Below are 20,892 nucleotides of genomic sequence, written 5' to 3'. Positions count from 1 at the left end.
ACCTTTGTCTAGAAGGGTTAATGGGTGGGGTAGAACCAAAATATTTGCAGGAATATGCCCTTGTGCAACAGTTTTGATGGTGTTTATCTGTTGGGGTTGGGTGGTATTTTCTTTGTGTGGGACTGGTTGAGCCCCCTCTTGTTTGGCTTCAAATGGAGGTCATAACGGTCAGGCTTTGTTGAAGAGATGGGTTTTCAGAAGGCTTTTAAAGGTGGCGAGAGCAGTAGAGAAGTGTAGGAGTTTAAAGGGAGAATTCCAAGCTTAGGGCGGAATCAGCTGAGGCTTTACCAACAGTGGTGAAGCGGAGGGAGAGGAGCCGCATAGTACGCTTGAGTCCAAGGACTGGAGGGTGTACAGATCCAAATTAATTTTGATTCTAAATCATGCATGTAACCAAGTTTCACAGCACTTGCATCCTTTTCAAAGAAATTCAGTTTTCGAACATTTTAAAACTGGACTGCTATTTATGAATAACATTTTACAGTCCATTTTGTATTGTCCCATTGTCTTGCTTCTTGTATCGGTCTCTACATAAGACGTAGGAGCAGGAGTAGGTCATTTGGCCCCTCGAGCCTGCTCCGCCATTCAATAAGATCATGGCTGATCTGATCTTGGCCTCAACTCCACCTCCCTGCCCGCTCCCCATAACCCTTGACTCCCTCACCTTTCAAAAATCTGTCTATCTCCAGCTTAAATATGTTGAATGACCCAGCCGCCTCAGCTCTCTGGGACAGAGAATTCCACAAATTTACAACCCTCAGAAGAAATTCCTCCTCATTCCTGATTTAAAAGAGTGCCCCCTTACTCTGAAATTTTGACCCCTAGTTCTAGATTCCCCCACGAGAGGAAACATCCTTTCTGCATCTACCCTGTCAAGCCCCTTCAGAATCTTATATGTTTCAATAAGACCCCTCTCATTCTTCTAAACTCCAGTGAGTATAGGCCCTGCTCAATCTTTCTTCATAAGACAACCTCTTCATCTCCGGAATCAATCTCATGAACCTTCTCTGAACTGCCTCCAATGCAAGTATATTCTTCCTTTTAATAAGGAGACCAAAATTGTACACGCCAATGCCCTGTACAGTTGTAACAGGACTTCCCTACTTTTTATACTCCATTGCCTTTGCAATAAAGGCCAACATCCAATTTGCCTTCCAAATTACTTGCTGTACCTGCATGCTAACTTTTTGTGATTCATGTACAAGGACCCCCAGATCCCTCTGTACCTCAGCATTTTGTAATCTCTCCCCATTTAAATAATTTTAAAATTTTTCCTACTAAAGTGGATAACCTCGCATTTTCCCACATTAAACTCCATCTGCCAGATTTTTGCCCACTCACTTAACCTATCTATATCCCTTTGGAGATTCTTTGCGTCCTCCACACAATTTGCTTTCCCACCTATCTTTGTATCATCAGCAAATTTGGCTACATTACACTCAGTCCCTTCATCCAAGTCATTAATATAGATTTACTTAAGTATTGCTTAATATCTTATGAAATACCCAAATATTTAGCTGGAAAGGTGACAACTAATGTAAAAGCCTCACTGGCTTCAAGGCCTGATGGCCCCTGATGAATCCAGGAAGCTTGTGTGATGCTTTTGTGATTTAATTGTGTGTGTGTGTGTGGGGTGGGGGGGGGGGGTGATGTAATCTCTGTTAATTGCCTATCATCACGCTGTACAATCCACCAGAAAAATATTGCTGCTTTTTTTTGTTGAAGTGCTCTTTACTATAGGCTTATCATTACCGCTGGGTTTTATCAGCCTCTGCTATTACCTTTTTATGGTGTGGCGGGTCTTTTGGTACTGGCAGCATATTTGCTCTTCTCCTTTTCAGTACTCTAAAGCGCATGTTACATTAAAAAAATAAACCATCTGTGCTACATAGTACACAGGACCATGTGTTTTCTATTATTGATTCACCTTGCTAATTGGTTGAAAGCCTTGAAGTGGAAAAGCTTGAGTGCCATCAATTCTGATAATATTGACAGCACTGTTAAGATAATTGTTATATCCATTTTTAAAGTTTTCTTTTCCCTGAAGCATGCGCTTTGCCTCTTCAGACTTTTTTTTAAGAATGTACTTTTAATGAGTGTACTTTAGTATCCAAGGTTTATAGTTGCTCTGTTTCAGGGGAATTCATAATGATATCCCTTTCCCATAATTTATATATATATATGCAGCAGACCTTGTTACATAAACATCACCTGGGAATAACCACCGCCAATTCCAAAAGATGACCGACCTCAGTAAACTGTCCACAATAATCTAGTTGCTAATGATGTCCTTTTTCCTGAGGCATATAAGTGGTCTTTGACAGATGTGTTTTTCTAGCTCTTTCCAAGTTAACATGTTACATAAAGTATAAAGGGAGCACATCTCTGCTGTTGGCTGCAATTACAGTGAAACCTCAATCATTCGTGCTCCAATTATCTATCTTAACAAGGATTTTCATGGGACAGTGTGTTGCGACAGACATTGCACTTACTTACACCAGCCTCCTCCTGTACGACATAAATTAACTTCACCGCTTTAGAAAGATTAAAATTATATTAATTGTGTTAGTGTCTTTTTGGCACCATACAAGTCAGACCAAAATTTGGGGACTCTACATTAGCTACCATTTTCCATTATTTACCAGGAGTCCCTCTCCATTATGGCAGGTAATAGAAGTAGCATATTTTTGTTAGCAAATTTAACCCCACTCATGTACTGCACCTGATGATCGATGAATTCATACTATCATTGGACTCAAACACTTGAACTTCCAAGTTCGACGGGGGGCAATGGAAAGAAAATTGAAGTCAATAGAAAGGATAATCAGACGGTATAATACGCAGCCAATCGCTACCACTCGTTTTATGCACCTGCCGAAGTTGAAAATTCCCCCAAGATCTTCACCCCTAATTCCGACCAAATATAAAAAAGGAAAGTTGGAGGCTGCCTTTATATAAAAAAAAAAAAAAAAAAAGTTTAACTGCATTTTTAGCGTAGACACTCCTTTAGACTCTTTCTTGGCTTTTGCCCTTTGCAGTGTGAAACCCAGAAAGTCTTCCAGCTTTTAAATTGCAGTTCTTCATGGGGTTGAGTGGAGAAGTCACTTATATTACCAACTTGATCTCTTAAGTCCTGGGTTCAGATTTTGGCAATTTAAGTCAGACATGGAGCAGAAGCAGTTTAATGGTTTTTAAGTAGCACACACTATATTTAAGCTGTTTGCAGTTTTATTCTAGCCTGAGTCACAAAATCAAGAGTAACAAATCGAACTAGATAGCATTTGGTGCAGTGTAAGTCTGCCTGCTGACTGTGCAGTTTTCTTCAGGGCAATATTGAGAGCTCTGAAATAAATGGTCTGTAATATCTCCCACATTGGATATTGTGATCAAAGGGGGACACTGAACGTAGAAGTGTAATCGAAGATATCGTGATGGGTGCCGCATGCAGTGTTTTAAACATTAATGCTTGGTGGCCAACTTGTTACTGTTGTGTGAGAAGTAACGTCATCGAGATTGACTTGTACAAAGATCCAGTGGGAAAATATGAGTTACAATTGAAAAATGGGGTGAAATCTTGAGAACAAATCAAGATGGTTGCGAGAAAGTAGAATAATCAGAAAAAGAGCATAGATAGCTAGGGAGAGACAGCAGAAAGCAAGAGATGGCAGTGAATGAGAGGAAATGGGATTCAATCTGCTTTGCTTTTGATTGTGCACATTTTTTTTGTTTCAGAAGGTTATTTTAAAGTCCATATACTGCTAGATTTAAACCGAGTTAAACATTGAGAGAAGGAGAAATTGGACTCATGTCCACATTACAGTCTTGAAAGAAGTACTGAGATGAACTTAAGTGAGAGTTTCCAGAACTCCTGAAGTTGCTCTGTCTCCATAACTCTTTGGCTTCCATTTATTCTGTCTTGGTCATTTCCTCTCTTTCTTCAATTCACTTACCCCGGTTTCTGTGGGATTCCTTATTGGCTTAGTTTCCATTTAATCTACAGTTCCATTCATTCTCTTGTTCTATGCGGATCCCTGGAAATGTTTTGTTTATCTGTAGTTGAGTTACAGTCTCCCAAAGGCAGAAGAAAGTTTACATAACAGTTTTAAGTCTACTTTTTAAACTGCTTTTACAAGTTTTATAATCTTATCTATTGCATAGTTGGTAATTGTTTTAGCACCAACAAGTATCTACTGTTGGAGTTTGCTAGTTTCTGTTTGTGATTCTAAAGTACTTTGATGAAAACACCTTCAGATTGTAACCATTTACGCAAACGTGGAAGCTCATGGGGCAAATACTAAAATTATCTGCTGTAATAACTCAAATCTTTTTGTTTCACTGTACCCAAATTTAGCTTTCATTAGTTTGTGTCTGTTTGCATTTGCAGTATAAAGTTAATGCACAGTGGGGAATTTTGAGTAAGGTAGCCAGTTCAGGAAAGAACCAGCCTATTCTGAGCATGTAGAAGTTTTCATGCTAGAGTGGTTGATGCCTGAACTGAGAGCAGGGTTATGTGCCTTTCCCAATGCAATCATGCTACATCATTCTCCGCAAACTTACTTCAAATTCTACACGACATTTTGAGAATGCAAGGATCTTGTTTCAGAACTAGATGAACAGTGTGTCAGTCCTCTGTTCACAGCAGAATGTCAGTGTGTACTGAGAGATAATAGGATCTCAGAAACTCAATTTATGAGTTTAGCTGTTCTTCGCTCGTGGAAAAAAAACCTGAGCTTCCATGTTGGCCATTAAGTAGTCTTGGCATTATCACCACTACAAGAGGTGACAGTTAAATTACAGGCTGAATGAAAAGCTTGGAAGGAACTTCTTACTTCATCGAATGAACATCTCGGAAGGGAACTGCACAGGATTCTGTTGGAGTGAAATACCTGGAAAAGAGGACAAGTTGTGATAAAGTTCTGGTTTAAGTGGTTAGGGAATGCAAAGATAATGGAATGCTGCACTCAACAAGCTTGATAGGTTGACATTCCAATTAAGGACGACAAAATGGAACTTAATCCCATTTCAATTACCCATTGTAGCAACACAACAAAAGCTTTGGAGTGCAATATTGGGGTAATTAACAAGTGTAACTTCATGTTGCACTGGTGAGTGGTAACATGTACATTTAAAGCAGGGAATTCCTATCTCAGGTTGGTGGTTGAGGCAGTGTACAATGAATGATTCCCCACAGGGAGGTAAATATTTTCCTGGGTCATACTCAGACGTACTATTGTGACAGGTGGGCATTTTTAGATTCATACCAAATTCTTTTTGTGCCAGTTATTAAACTTAAAATAAATATATTGCGTATAGCGCACACTTCCTGTAAGTGTCACTTACTTCCTGGAACTTTTCTCCCCCTCACATTTTGTTGATTTTTTTCATGCCCCTCATTAGGAATTACTCCACAATTCCCAGATTATGAACACCCTCTCATTGCTCACAAACCCTAGACTGCAAGACCCATACACTGCTCCTGCATCCATGCCTTTGTTACCTCTAGACTCAACAATTCCAATACTCTCCTGGCCAGCCTTCCACCTTGGACCCTCCATAAACATGAGCTCTTCCAAAATTCTGCTGCCCGTATCTTAACTTGCACCAATTCTCATTCACCCATCAGCCCTGTGCTCGCTGACTTACATTGGTTCCTGGTTCGGCAACACTTAGATTTTAACATTCTCATCTTTGTTTACAAATCCCTTCATGGCCTCGCTCCTCCCTAGCTCTGTAACCATCTGCAGCCTTACAACCCTCAGATCTCTGCACTCCTCCAATTCTGACCTCTAGCGCAGCCCCGATTTTCATCGCTCCACCATTGTCGGCCGTGCCTTCAGCTGCCTAGACTCTAAGCTCTAGAATTCCCTCCCTAAACCTCTTGGCCTGTCTACCTCCTGCTCCTTCAAGACGCTCCTTAATTGTCCTAATATCTTGTTCTGTGGCTTAGTCTCAAATTTTGTTTGTTAATTGTTCCTGTGATGCGCTTTGCAGCAAATGCTCCTGTCCCCCCTGTCATTGCTAACACATTCTAGGACCCCCTTTCCCAGTTATCCCAGGCCCACATCAGTGTTCCCAAACTTTTCTCTGCAATGCCTCATTCACCCTTCCCAGTCCTCTGAGACCTTGACTCCCTTCAAAGTACTGCTAGAGCCCGAATCACCAGCCCAGTACTTCCAGATGGTGGGCCTCCTTCCCAGTGCACACAATTCCAGGACCACTCCTAATGCTGATAAATCAGTGTCCCAGGCTGGGCTCTTTTCTCTAGAAAAGAGAAGACTGAGGGGTGACCTGATTGAGGTCTTTAAGTTATGAAAGTGTTTGATAGGGTAGAAGATGTTTCAACTTGCAGAGGAGACCGGAACTAAGGGCCATAAATCTAAGGTAGTCACTAATAAATCCAATAGGGAATTCAGAAGAAGCTTCTTTACCCAGAGAGTGGTTAGAATATGGAACTCACTACCACAAGGAGTAGTTGAGGCGACCAGCATAGATGTGTTTAAGGGGAAGCTAGATAAAGACATGAGAGAAAGTAATAGAAGGATATGTTGATGGGATTAGATGAAGAAGGGTGAAAGGAGGCTCGTGTGAAACATAAACACTGGTATTGACTTGTTTCTGTGCTGTAAATACTATGCAATACTATGTAACTAAGTAATATTTCTTGATATAACACCCTTGTTTTAATAAAACTGCCGATTCATCCTGAATAACATTATGTAAATGTTTGTGAGAGATCAGTATTCATTTACACTGCATCTCTGTTAATCTATTTTGTGGGAGGGTCTTAAAGTATTGCTCCCTCCCCCACCCCATCTCCTGACCAGTGGTCTCCGTTATCTTAGAAGAAACAAAAAAATGTCTGGGCATACAGTATAATATAGTGAAGAGAATAAAATAAGTCTTATTATATCACCTTAACCCAACAGTACATTTACATCTATTCCATATCCTGCATGTCTCTATGGAGCCTTAATCAATTTAAATATGCACGAGGTGGGTTAGTTCTTAAGTTGTAAAGACTATAGACATAGCAGCAGTAGATTCTACCTGTCTCAGGATTGCTAAAGAATTTTGGCACCAGGATCACAAGTGAAGTCAAGTTCAGATTTGTTTTAAGAGGCCACCTCTGTGAATTTGTTTAGCAAACCTCTTGTACATTTGCAAACTTGCAATGTGAAGATGTGAATTATATTGAAATGCATCATGTCAGCCTGATGTCTCTTAATAAAAATGACACATTGCTCGTCTCCCTTCCCAAATAACTGGTTGTCAAATTTTATGACTATAATACCTCATTAAAATAGGGGCAATGTTCTGATTATTCTTTCTCTAATTTTACTTTATGGTACATGAAATATTTGCATTTCTTAAATGGAAAAAGTGAACACCGGCAAAGCCTTTTGACTTGAATTGAAATAAATGCCATTATTAACTGTTACATTCTCGGAATGCCAAATTAAACATTTTCTTCTTTTCATTTTGTGTTAAAGGGATGGCGGGGAGAGATCACGCCACCGAGCTCCCAGAAATGCAAGAATGACGGCCCCATCACTGGGACGCTTTGTTCCCCGGTAAGACCGATCAGTAAACCGTCTGTTAATGCTCAGTGCCTGTTGAAATGTATTTACAGTATTGTTTGAAAGTTAATGGGCCTGCAGAAGTGCAGTTGGCTGTAATTGGCAGGTAACTTGAATGACCGAGTGTGCTTGTTTCAAGCAAATTATCTCCTGGATGACAACCCGCTGCATGACTCCCAAGTACAATATTAAGGTTCGATGATTTTTTTTAAAGAAGAATAATGATCTTCAAAATGTATTTTTTCCCCCCAATTTTCTCTCCTCTCTCCACACAGGTGACTTGTGGATCCCCAACCCCATTTAAAATGAATGCATCAATTAAGTATGCAGTTTAGCAGATCTTTCTGTGGGGGTGATGGTGGGGAGAGGATGAAGAGTACGTTGAACAAAATAAAATAATCGCTCGAGTCACACACTTTCTTCTTCCCCTTTAAATCCTTACTTTATAAGAGGTATGGTGACACAATGTTGGTGTACAGACCTGAATGGCAGGATTCAGATTTGCATCTACAATTTCTTTGCCTTTCAGAGGTCAGGAAATATCCCACAGGGAAAGAACATCATCCCAGGCTGAAATAAAATGAAGTGTTATGACAGTGCAGCTTATAGATTTCTTCTTACAGTATTGTCTGGTGAAACAGTTGTGGAGAAATTTAAAACATTTTGGCTATCAAACAAATTTATAGTGTTAATGCAGAAATGTGATACTGTTGAAGGGGACTAGTAAGCTGTTAGAAAATAAAATCTGCAGTTGCTCTTGCCTGAAATGTGCACTGTTTCATGTAGCCTCTACATTACATTTAATCTTCCTGTTCTGAACTGTGATCGAACACCTGAAAGTAGATTTTCAAAATTCAGCTTCTAAGCCTTCCCACTGCCACAACTGGACTTAAAGCTGCTGTTTGAATTTTATTCAAAATGATGTAAATGGTCTATCAAATGAGTTGCATTGTAAAATTGCTTATTCAGTTCTTGCACATAACAAATTTATGTTTTCATGTCAAAGCATTAAATTGATGTTCACTGTGAAAGGAACTGATGGTTTATGTAAGAATGTTATTGCTCTTTTGTATCTGGATTAATATTTTATTTTCTGTAGGCGATTCCTGCTGCCCGAGTACCTTCCTTACGCAGGCATCTTCCATGAGCGAGGACAGCCTGGATTAGCCACTCATTCCTCTGTCAATAGAGCCTTGGCAGGTAAACATTATCTGTCTGCTGGGACCTCATTAACAAATGGGTCAAGAGACATTTCCTCACATAATGCATTGTATTTATCTGGGCAATCAGAGTCCAAAGAGAGAAATGTCACCTTACATTGTGCTAGACTTGAGGGTGGTCAGTAGCTCAATAGTCTCTGGCTGTACGGATTGCACTCTCATTATGTAACATGACTAATAGGTCAGCTTTTTCTATTTTTGGCAGATGCAATCCAAATAAACTATTTTGTAAGTTTTTTTCTCCTCGACCCTTGAATTATATTCATTCTTTCCTGACAAAGATGGTTGTTTCCGGGCCACTACCATTGCTGCTCTTGAGTCGGTGAGCAGCAGGCAAGCAAGTGTGCTGTTATTCCATTTACCCTCCAGTTTACCCTTCCTTTGCTCTTGCCACTTTTTCATATAGGCCAATTGACATGGGGAGTGCACTATACAGGATGTCACAGGCAATTGATTGCATCCTACAATTTCACGCGCTTTGCATTAATGCAGCAATGAACCTCAAGATCTTTTAATGCTACAGGTGTTTTTTGTAGGAGTGTTACTTTTCCTGTGTCTAATTTTTTTTAAAAAGCTGCAATAATGCTAGTCCACTAGTGAACATCCTGACTTTCGACTCTGCCACCTGTCCATTAGTGAACTCCCTTAAGTGGCATTCCCCCCAGGTTATTGTCAGTTTTGCAAGTAAGCTTTGAGTTACGCTGTTTTGTCTCTAGATCAAGTCTGTTAGCAATCCTTCTGAATGACACTGTCTCTTTTGTAGAGCCAGTCAGTCGGTGATTTCCTCAGTAATTATGCCTATGGATTGTTTAATACTGGCTCACAAACAGTTAAGCCATTCTACTTGGTCATTTTCTTAGTCTTGCATTTCTCAGTGATTTAATACATGTACAGATATATAACAGTAATAAAAATTGTGTGTAGATAATTGTGTTTTTAAGTAAAGGTGGGTCTTGTTGCTTTCATTCGGTAACTCTAGTGATTCGTTTGTTGCTGTTGCAATTACTATCTTTAATAAAAGAGCAATGTAAATTCTTTAGGGATGCTTCAAACCCCAATGCATTGTTATTTAGTCCAATACATGCACAAAAACATTGTGGGGGTTAACCGCACATACACCACCCATCTTTATTGCAAAAATACCATAATAAAAATCAAGTAGTTTATTTTTTGCAAATGGTAAATTGTAAAGTCTCTGGAGTAACTATAAAAACTGGAAAATAGCGTCACTGCAAATTCACCAATATATAATCAGATCATCCCGATACCAGTTATACCGATCATCTGCTTTTATGCTATTGTGTTAGAAAGAGCTATTCTGTAGACATGCATGTTGGCTATTCTACTAATGAACTGCTTCTAGAAAGGGTCCAGAAAACAGCAACAAGCAATTATCATGGGTTTTTGGTAAAATTAATTTCAAAGCTTCACTTAGTGTCTAAGGGACTACTTGCTCTCACTTTATTAATGTCTAGGTGGCAGCTCAGATGTCCATATATTGGTCTGAAAAATGCTTTCTGATGTATTCTTTAGGATTCAATGTTGCCTTTTTAACTTAATCTAATATAACAATAATATCTTTTCCCTTCCTCAGTTTTTAAAACAGTCTTTCATCTTCACTGAATTGAAGAGACACCATCTATTCTGTTGATTTATACTCTGATGCCTAGCGTGCTGGTTTGCAAAATGAAACCGTGCTGTAGATGTCGCTTAACTGTTAGGATATAATGGCAGCACACAGAGTTGTAATTAGTTTTTGTATCTAACCATGACTTTATTATATGATTGCTTTGGTAGTTTTGAATAGAACAAATGAAAATTACAGCACAATTAATGAACCTCGTGCAGTGAGGAGTTGTCTATGTCTAGTTACGTTGCACACAGTGAGGTCAAAATGTTCATCACAGCCTTATTTTCTCCAACACTTATTAAACTTTAAATGCATTTTTTGAAATTGCTAATTTGAAAATGAAGTTGTCAGTCAAAAATGGCAACATGGAAGTATAGTGAACAGTGAGGAGGATAGGGATAGACTTCAAGAGGACGTAGACAGGCTGGTGGAATGGGCAAACAAGTGGCAAATGAAGTTTAACGCAGAAAAGTGCAAAGTGATACATTTTGGTAGAAGAACGAGGAGAGGCAATAAAAACTAAAGGGTACAATTCTAAAGGGGGTGCAGGAACAGAGAGACTGGGGGGGTATATGTGCACAAATCGTTGACGGTGGCAGGACAGGTGGAGGAAGCAGTTAAAAAAGCATAATCCTGGGCTTTATAAATAGAGGCTTAGAGTACAAAAGCCAGGACGTTATGATGAATCTTTATCAAACACTGGTTCGGCCACAACTGAGTATTGTGTCCAATTCTGGGCAACTTAATTTAGGAAGGATGTGAAGGCTTTAGAGAGGGTGCAGAAAAGATTTACAAGAATGGTTCCAGGGATGAGGGACTTCAGTTACATGGATAGACTGGAGAGGCTGGGGTTGTTCTCCTTAGAGCAGAGATGATTCAGAGGAGATTTGATAGAGGTGTTCTATCATGAGGGGCCTTGACAGAGTAGATAGAAACTGTTCCCATTGGCGGAAGGGTCGAGAACTAGAGGACAGATTTAAGGTGATTGGCAGAAGATCCAAAGGTGACATGAGGGAAAAAAATGTTACGCAGCGAGTGGTTGTGTTCTGGAATGCACTGCTTGAAAGGGTGGTGGAGGCAGATTCAATTGTGGCTTTCAAAAGGGAATTCGAGAAGTACCTGAGGGAAAAAAAATTGCAAGGCTATGGAGAAAGGGCAGGGGATTGGGACTAGCTGAAGTGCTCTGGCAGAGAGCTGGCATGGGCTCAACGGACTGAATGGCCTCCTTCTGGTTAGATTCTATGATTCTGTGCATTCAAAATATAAATGGAATATGCTACACCCTGATACATTGTAATAAGTTCCATTTGTGCCATTTGCCATTAGAAGGTATTAATCGCCTCTTGTGGCCATCATCACACATCAAAGATCTTCATGTCTATAGCTGTGACTGCTCAAAAAAAACCTGTGCTGGGTTAGCTGGGTGCAGGTAGGGGTGGGTACAATTGGCCAACGTGCCAGTAGACAGGCCAGGGTTAAAATCAGCCAGGGTTCTTGCTGCTGGTTGAGAGCCAGTAGTTACTGGTGGGAGTGTCTTTGTGCAGATGTTGGGTGAGGATGTGATTGAGCTCAATTATAATGCCCTTCCATGGTCAAATGGTCTGCTATTGTTCACTTGTGAAGATTGGCCATTTGGGCAAAGTAGAAAATGGTTGCTGGTGAGTGAAGAATCACACCTTTAGCGACAGTTGGCAATTTCAAGAATGGAGGAGGTATATTTGTGTGTGGCGCGGGGAGGGTTGCTGGGAAACTACATGAACTATTGCTGTACAAAAAAACCAAATCTAATGTGTATATATCAAACAACAAAGCATGGACGAGTGTGTTCAGTGCCATCATTCAATTGCTAATAGTCAGACAAATTTGTAAACTATTATTAGATTAAGATACTGAATTGGAGCTTTGGGTTTCTTCTTTGGTACAAGTCCTTGCTTATTGGTTATTTATATCACAAAAATAGCTCGCATTCAACTGTCAAAGAACAACTAGATAAATTTCTCATGGTGGTATCACTAATGATTTATGAATTCTTCCTCATTCTGGGTGTCAGGTGGGTGGGTAGAATCAGGATGCTTCCCTTTACCCATTGACTGATCTTTAATTATATCACTCTGGTATTCAAATTCTTCTCTGTGGGCCCCCACCCCCCTGCAAATATTGATTTGCCTCTGGGAGCCACCTATTCTACCTTTCAAGGCTAATAATCCAAGGTAAACAGTGCTACCCTTGCAGGAATCATGTTTTAGTTTACAGCAATAGAATTAACGTGTGAAAAGTCAACAATTAAGGTGGAGTGGGAGAAATGAAAATGTGATGGCAGATGGACAGAAATGTGTTGATCTGGGACTTGGGGAAACTCAGTTTGAAACACTGTTACCGAGCAGTAGTATCTGAACAATGCAACATTTTGTACACTGTTTCAAATTGCGAATTAAAATTAGCCATTTGTTTTCGTGCAAGTGAAATTCTTTTTGTAAATTGAGAAGTCTCTTTTCAATTAGACTGGCAGCTGTGGAGAATGAAGTCAGCCTATTGGATCTTATTTTTAACCAAGCAAATTTATCCTCTCATCTGGAAACATCTGTGTGTACACAAGATCTTGAATGGTTGTGGTGTAAAGTTGAGCTGCTTGATAATCACCAGAAAAATCAAGTTTCACGTGTGAAAGGCATGAAAGTTAGAAAACTGGTGAGGTTTTCTAGTCATCTGTTTGCTTAATTTTCAGCCCCTTAACCAGTGCAGATTAACAAACTATTAGAAAAACAAATCAACAAAGCACTGACAAGTGCACCCCCTCCAAATGTATAGCCATCTCTACTGGGTTGAAAAATAAATTGATGAATAATCCATTTCAAATTGCAAATTAACTATTGTCTCTTCTTCATAAAGATCTTTTCTTACCTTTTGGGGGAGTATGGCGGGAGAGGGCATGCTCAATAGTCGCTGATGGCTGCCCAGATTTGGTATTGATGAGCCCCTTTCTCAACCAAATGCGGGCCGAGGAGGAAGGTTGCATTTTTGGAATTTTTTTTACACAAGGTATTTTCCTTGGGTTCAATGTTACTGGCCATTCCGGTAAATGAACCTGTGATCCTACAATCCAGAGTCTGTCTTTACCTGTTTAATATCTAGGTAAACGTGACGAGCTCAGGGATTGAACAAAGTTTCAATATATTTCAGCCTACTGGATATATCCTGTGCCGAGCTGGCTTCCTTGACTTTGGAAAAGTGGAACAAGAAACATTCTGTTAAAGCATGGCTTAGCTTATATACTTACCAAAGTGATTTATTGAACAGTAAATGGATAAATGGTAGCAAGGCTAAGCACTAGATTTACAACAATTATGCACTTAGCTAGACCTCCTCAGATATTTAAAAAAAAATGAAGTTGCTTCACCTTTTTTAACACTTAATAAAAAACGGAACCTTAGAAACGGACAATTACGTGACAATGTGAAGCTGAATCTCTGGCCAGCATCTATCTATCTATCTATGTTGGCATGCGAATGAATGCTGACTTGGATATAGATGGCCCCAGATATATATCTCCAACATCCTCCTTTAAAAATATATTGGAAATGAGGAATTAAAAAAAATCTTTGAAACATAATTACAACTGCCAATCATAGAAAGATAGGAGCAGGAGTAGGCCATTCGGCCCTTCGAGCCTGCTCCGCCATTCAGTGCGATCATGGCTGATCATCCAAATTCAGTACCCTGTCCCTGCCTTCTCCCCATATCCCTTGATCCCTTTAGCCTTAAGAAATATATCCAACTCTTTTTTGAATATATTTAATGAACTGGCCTCCACCGCCCTCTGTGGCAGAGAATTCCACAGGTTTACCACTCTCTGGGTGAAGAAATTCCTCCTCATTTCAGTCCTAAATGGCTTACCCCTTATCCTTAGACTATGACCCCTGGTTCTGGACTCCCCGGCCATCATAAACATTCTTCCTGCATCTAGTCCGTCCAGGCCTGACAGAATTTTATAGGTTTCGATGAGATCCCCTCTCAATCTTCTAAACTCTAGTGAGTATAATCCCAATTGACACAATCTCTCCTCATACGTCATTCCTGCCATCCCAGGTATCAGCCTGGTGAATCTTCGCTGCACTCCTTCCATGGCAAGAACGTCCTTCCTCAGATAAGGCGACCAAAACTACACACAATACTCAAGGTGTGGTCTCACCAAGGCCCTGTACAACTGTAGCATGACATCCTTTGTTCCTGTACTCGAACCCTCTTGCTACGAAGGCCAACATACCATTTGCCGCCTTAACCGCCTGCTGCACCTGCATGCTTACCTTCAGCGACTGGTGCACAAGAACACCCAGGTCTCTTTGCACTTCCCCTTCTCCCAATCTATTGCCATTCAAATAATAATCTGCCTTCCTGTTTTTGCCACCAAAGTGGATAACCTCACATTTATCCACATTGTAGTGCATTTGCCATGTTTCTGCCCAATCACCCAATCTGTCCAAATCGTTCTGGAGTTTCACGACATCCTCCTCACAGCTTACCCTCCCACCCAGCTTTGTGTCGTCTGCAAATTTGGAGATATTACATCCAATTCCCTCGTCCAGATCATTAATATATATTGTGAACAGCTGGGATCCTAGGACCGATCCTTGCGGTACCCCACTAGTCACTGCCTGCCACTCGGAAAACGACCCGTTTATTCCAACTCTTTGCTTTCTGTCTGCCAACCAGTTCTCTATCCAAGTCAATACCTTGCCCCCAATCCCATGTGCCTTAATTTTGCACACTAATCTCTTATGTGGGACCTTATCGAAAGCCTTCTGGAAGTCCAAATACACCACATCCACTGGTTCTCCCTTATATATTTTACCAGTTACATCCTCAAAAAATTCCAGTAGATTAGTCAAGCATAATTTACCTTTTGTAAATCCATGTTGACTTTGTCCGATCCTGTCACTGCTTACCAAGTGCTCTGCTATTACATCTTTTATAATAGATTCTAGCATTTTCCCCACTACCGATGTCAGGCTTATAATTCCCCGCTTTTTCTCGACCACCTTTTTTGAATAGTGGGGTAACATTAGCTACCCTCCAATCCATGGGTACTGTTTCAGAGTCTATCGAGTTCTGGAAGATGACCAGCAATGCATCTACTATTTCTAGGGCCACTTCCTTAAGTACCCTGGGATGTAGATTATCAGGCCCTGGGGATTTATCGGCCTTCAGTCCCATCAATTTTCCTAACACCATTTCCCTACAAATACTGATTTCTTTCAGTTCCACCCTTTCATCAGACCCTATGTTCCCCGGCATCCCTGGGAGGTTATTTGTGTCCTCCTTTGTGAAGACAGAACCAAAGTATGAATTTAGTTGGTCTGCCATTTCTTTGTTTCCCATTATAAATTCCCCTGATTCTGACTGTAAGGGACCTACGCTTGACTTCACCAATCTTTTTCTCTTCACATATCTATAAAAGCTTTTACAGTCAGTTTTTATGTTCCCTGCTAGCTTACTCTCATATTCTATTTTCCCTTTCTTAATTAATCCCATTGTCCTCCTTTGTTGAATCCTAAACTGCTCCCATTCCTCAGGATTATTGCTTTTTCTGGCCAATTTATGTGTCGTCTCCTTGGATCTTATGCTATCCCTAATTTCCCTTGTTAGCCACGGTTGAGTCACCTTTTTTGTTTTATTTTTATGCCAAACTGGGATGAACAAATTCTGTAGCTCATCCATTCGGCCTTTGAATGTTTGCCATTGCCTATCCACCGTCAACCCTTTGAGTGCCATTCCCCAATCAATCCTACCCAACTCGCTCCTCAGACCATCGTAGTTTCCTTTATTTAAATTGAGGACCCTAGTCTCTGAGTCAACTACTTCATTCTCCATCTTAATGAAGAATTCGATCATATTATGATCGCTCAGACCCAAGGGGCCTCGTACAACAAGATTGCTAATGAATCATTTCTCATTACATAATACCCAGTCTAAGATGGCCTGATCTCTGGTTGGTTCCTCGACATATTGGTCCAGGAAACCATCCCGTACACACTCCAGGAATTCCTCCTCCACAGTGTTGTTACTAATTTGGTTGGCCCAATCTATATGTAGATTAAAGTCACCCATGATGACTGCTGTGCCCTTATTGCACGCTTCTTTAATTTCCCTTTTAATGCCATCCCCAACCTCTGCCTTACTGTTGGGAGGTCGATATACCACTCCCACTAATGTTTTTTTCCCCTTATTATTTCTCAATTCTACCCATACAGATTCCACATCATCAGAGCTAATGTCCTTCATTACAATTGTATTAATCCCTTCTTTAACCAGTAATGCTACCCCACCTCCCTTTCCTTTTTGCCTATCTTTCCTGAATATCGAATACCCCTGGATGTTGAGTTCCCAGTCTTGGCCATCCTTGAGCCACGTTTCCGTAATCCCAACCAAATCATATTCGTTTACCTCTATTTGCGCAGCCAATTCATCCACCTTATTACAAATGCTCCTCGCATTAAGACACAAAGCCTTCAGGCTTGTTTTTTTAATGCTCTTAGACCTATTAGAATTATTATTTACAGTGGCCACGTTTGAATTAAACCGTTGATTTCTCTGACTGCCACTTTTGTTTTTCTCCTTCTTATCTTTTGCTTTTATCCCTGTTTCCCTTTCCTCTGTCTCCCTGCTCAGGTTCCCAACCCCCTGCCATTTTAGTTTAAACCCCCCCGAACAGTGCTAGCAAACCTCCCGCAAGGATATTTGTCCCGCTCTGGTTCAGGTGCAACCCGCCCGACTTGTACAAGTCCCACCTTCCCCAGAAGCAGGCCCAGTGATCCAGGAAACTAAAGCCCTCCCTCCTGCACCAACTCTTTAGCCACGCATTCATCTGCTCTATCCTCCTATTCCTATACTCACTAGCACGTGGCACCGGGAGTAATCCAGAGATTACAACTTTTTGAGGTCCTGCTCTTTAATCTGCGACCTAGCTCCCTAAATTCTTGCTGCAGGACCTCATCCCTCTTCCTACCCATGTCATTGGTCCCAATGTGAACCACGACCTCTGACTGTTCACCCTCCCCCTTCAGAATGCCCTGCAGCCGTTCAGTGACATCCTTGACCCTGGCACCAGGGAGGCAACAAACCATCCTAGTGTCACGTCTACGGCCACAGAAACGCCTATCTGTTCCCCTTACGATAGAATCCCCTACCACTATTGCTCTCCCACTCTTTTTCTTCCCTTCCTGAGCAGCAGAAGCACCCCTGGTGCCGGGAAGTTGGCTGCTTATCTACCTTAAAAAGATCCACAGGATACTTCTAATTCCATTCTGATGAATGGTCATCGACCTAAAACATTAACTTTGTTTCTCCACAGATGCTGCCTGACCTGAGTATTTCCAGCATTTTCTGTTTTTACTTCTAATTGAATGGTTTGGTCAAAACACTCTGTCCTGTGAGATTTATTCCCATTCAAAAACAGTGATGGCACTAAACATTCTCATAGCCAGGCCTTTCTGAACTGCACTGCATCTCTGCGGTGTCCTGATGTACGTATCAGCCACATTGGGTCATATTCTGTAGGTGAACTAACCTTAAACCTGCGTATACCATGTCCAGCAAGATGGATGTCAATAGCATAATTCATACGTAAAATGCTTGTCTTGCTGTAACTGGGAACCACAGATTTTTGTTGCTCTTCAACACAGCGGCAGGACCACTTCAGTTAGGGAATGTGTCTAAACAGATTAATTCCAACTGCCCAACTTTCAGATGGCAGTGGGTGGGCTAAATGGATAGAATTAGCAGTCCTAGCCAATTTACCCTCACTAGTACAGTTGCTGTTATGTAAATGGATGTGGTTGCACTCAGAGGCTGATGTCCTGAAATTATTTAAAATAAACAAGTCCGAACAGGTATTATGTTAATCTACACAATTGACTTTCTAAATTGTAAACATCCACCTGATTTCATATTCAATAAAATGGTCCTGATGAAAATGCAACATGACTTCTGTTCAAAAACCTTGTTGCAAATGATATGCTTTAAAGCTTCCTCGTGAGTGTGTTGGTGGTGAGTGGGGCGTTGGTGTCAGCAAGTGAATGATAGATGTCTAGTTTAACTTCACTGCAAGGAGAATTTGTATTTTGAACACACCGATGATTGCAACTCGGTCCAGAGCTTCTATTCCTGTAGTTGCAGCTGAAGCCTAACTGCTCTAGTATAAGTGATTTTAACGTTTGTATCCACAAGCTTTGCTGTCTGTCCTCTCGGCAAAAGAATAGTACGCAATTATGGCGAGGCTTAACCTGAGAAACAGTTCATTTCTGCTTGTATTCTTCCCTTATATTTTATATAAAAGGAAAGTTTAGAAGATAAAATTCAGATAGTGACCAATACTATTACTTCCTTTTACATGTAAAATTCTGCTAAATGACAAGAAATGTCCTACTTGAATGAGGATTGTATTCGGATCAGGATTGCCGCACACATACCAATAGTCAGCATTTTGTAGGGCCTGGTGTGCATGTCATTATTTGTTGACAAAAACATCAGTGTGGACTGTGTACGTCGCCTCTTATTGCGCACCTACTGTTCATGGAAGTGCTTCTAGCCTCTGCGTATTGTGGGGAAAAGTTCACGTGAGAACAGAAGTTCCCGCTGCTGCGCAGCATCTGAGCTCGGCTGGGAGCAGTGCTGAGGCAAGGGAAGGATTGGATGCCAATGAGGGAGAGAGGAAAAGAATGCAGTGAGCAGCAGAAGAGATGGGTGGCGGGGTGATGGATGGCAATGAAGAGAAGTAAGTCTACAGCAACAAGGAATGGTGGCAGGAAGTGGAGAGAAGCTGGGAGCAGTGCTTTGGGATGAAGGGAAGAAAGGAGATTGTTGGCAGGAACTGGGGAGGGGGACTAGAGTTCCAGCTTGAGCTATGTTGGAGTGGGAGAATTGTGCTAGATTAAATTGAGTGGGGAGAAGAAAGAGCAGAGTTCCTGTATGAACAGGGATGGTTGGAGGAAGAGAGTTGGAACGTGTCCAGTGTCTCTGTGACCCAGCTTCAGAGAAGGCAGAGTGAACATGTGAATTTGGGATAGAGGTGAGTTGGATGCAGAAGGGAGGCTATTGAGAACTTTTGGTGAAGAGATGGTCTGGTTGGTCTTTTGAAAATCCAAATGTCACTTTGTTTTTGAAGGAATATTGGGTATACCTAAAGCTTAAGCTACAAGGCCTATGCAACTATTTGTTTTCACATGTCATAGGCTTATAATCAGGGCTATTGTTGAGTTGTCAGATTTTTGGAGCTGTATCAGCTTCTTTGAAAGCCGTTGGTCAGCTTTTGCTAGTTTTCTAAGTTTGCATGTATGTTCTTATACCAGAGCTAAATCTTTGCCCAATTGATCATTTGGAAATTTAACTGAAATAAAATGGAAAACGCTCAATATAAAGAGCATTCATATTTTATGTAAAATTATTAGATTTTTTAAATGTGTTAAACTCAGTCTAATTTTGCAGTGGATTGAGCATTTAGTAAAATAATTGTTGGACATAATGTATTTGGATCAGAAATGAACAAGAAATGCTCCATCACAATTCTGTGTAAGGCTTGGCTTGGGTATGTGTTTCTTTTGATGTCAGCTGTGATACCAATTTCTTTGGAGGATTTTTCAAAATTCTTTGTTTTTGGTAAAGTTAGAATCTTGAACTCCGTTCTTCCGTATTGCCATTTGTGAAAGAAACGGGACAGTCAACATTGTAGTTTGTAAGACAGCCAATCTGTTAACCAGAATCCAGAGGATTGAGTGAAAGAGCAAACTGAAAACTGTGTTTCTTCAAAGCTGAAATAGAGATAAATCAATCTGAAATGAAAGTGCTACCTTAGGCTCAAGGAGACTCATTGAGCTCTTACAAGTGATGCATCAATCTATTATGAATGATATGTTAGAAAGTTGCATGACAGTTATAATAGACCAACTTCTGATGTGATATTCAAAAGCTCCCATAGATCAAAGTGAAAAAGTGTATGAAGCAGTGTAACTGGCAAAGATGGAAGTGTTTGAATTGGTAATAGGAACAGGAGAGCGCAAGCAAGGTCAATTTATTTTTTGTTGGGGGGGGGGGGGCGCTGTATTAAATTTAACACGACTTGATCTTCTGTGGCATTGCTCACTGACAAAAAAAAGTTTCTCTCGGCTTGTCCCTCTTGCTCTCACTTCTTCCATCCCCTTTTTTGCCTCCCTTTTCTATGCCTGATACTTGTGTCTCGATCGCCAACTCCTTTCTCATTCTTTCTCATAATCTGTGCTCCTCTATATCTTTGTCTGCAATGCACACTTTTCCTTTCTTTGCTCTCCATTTTCTAACATGGGTTTTGTGGGGTTTTTTCCTGAAAGAAAACTGAATAGTTGTGGCACTGATTGAGGTAGAAATACAATGGAAGAGAAAGGAGTAATATAGATAAAATATTTGATTGGCAGCTGTTCTAGTGAAGCGGTTTATT

At 40.7% G+C, this 20,892-nt stretch overlaps 1 protein-coding gene across 9 annotated transcripts in view; it reads left to right on the top strand.

The window, feature by feature from the left end:
* Positions 1–20,892, top strand: part of LOC147106607 (activating molecule in BECN1-regulated autophagy protein 1-like) — a 514,247-nt gene that overhangs the window by 215,420 nt on the left and 277,935 nt on the right. For all 9 annotated transcript variants that reach the window (XR_015080961.1, XM_086007600.1, XM_086007606.1 and 6 more), the window contains 2 exons: positions 7,491–7,571; positions 8,677–8,777. Coding sequence is in view for 8 of the 9 variants with exons in the window: in XM_086007600.1 (XP_085863726.1) it covers positions 7,491–7,571; positions 8,677–8,777 (182 nt within the window). In the remaining variant the exon portion in view is untranslated. The remainder of the gene's footprint in view (positions 1–7,490; positions 7,572–8,676; positions 8,778–20,892) is intronic.

The sequence above is a fragment of the Somniosus microcephalus genome, chromosome 15 (genome assembly GCF_052327205.1).
Source record: "Somniosus microcephalus isolate GS21.2 chromosome 15, FLI_Smic_1.0, whole genome shotgun sequence".
Taxonomy (NCBI): Eukaryota; Metazoa; Chordata; class Chondrichthyes; order Squaliformes; family Somniosidae; genus Somniosus; species Somniosus microcephalus.
This window is presented reverse-complemented; position numbering and strand designations above follow the sequence as displayed.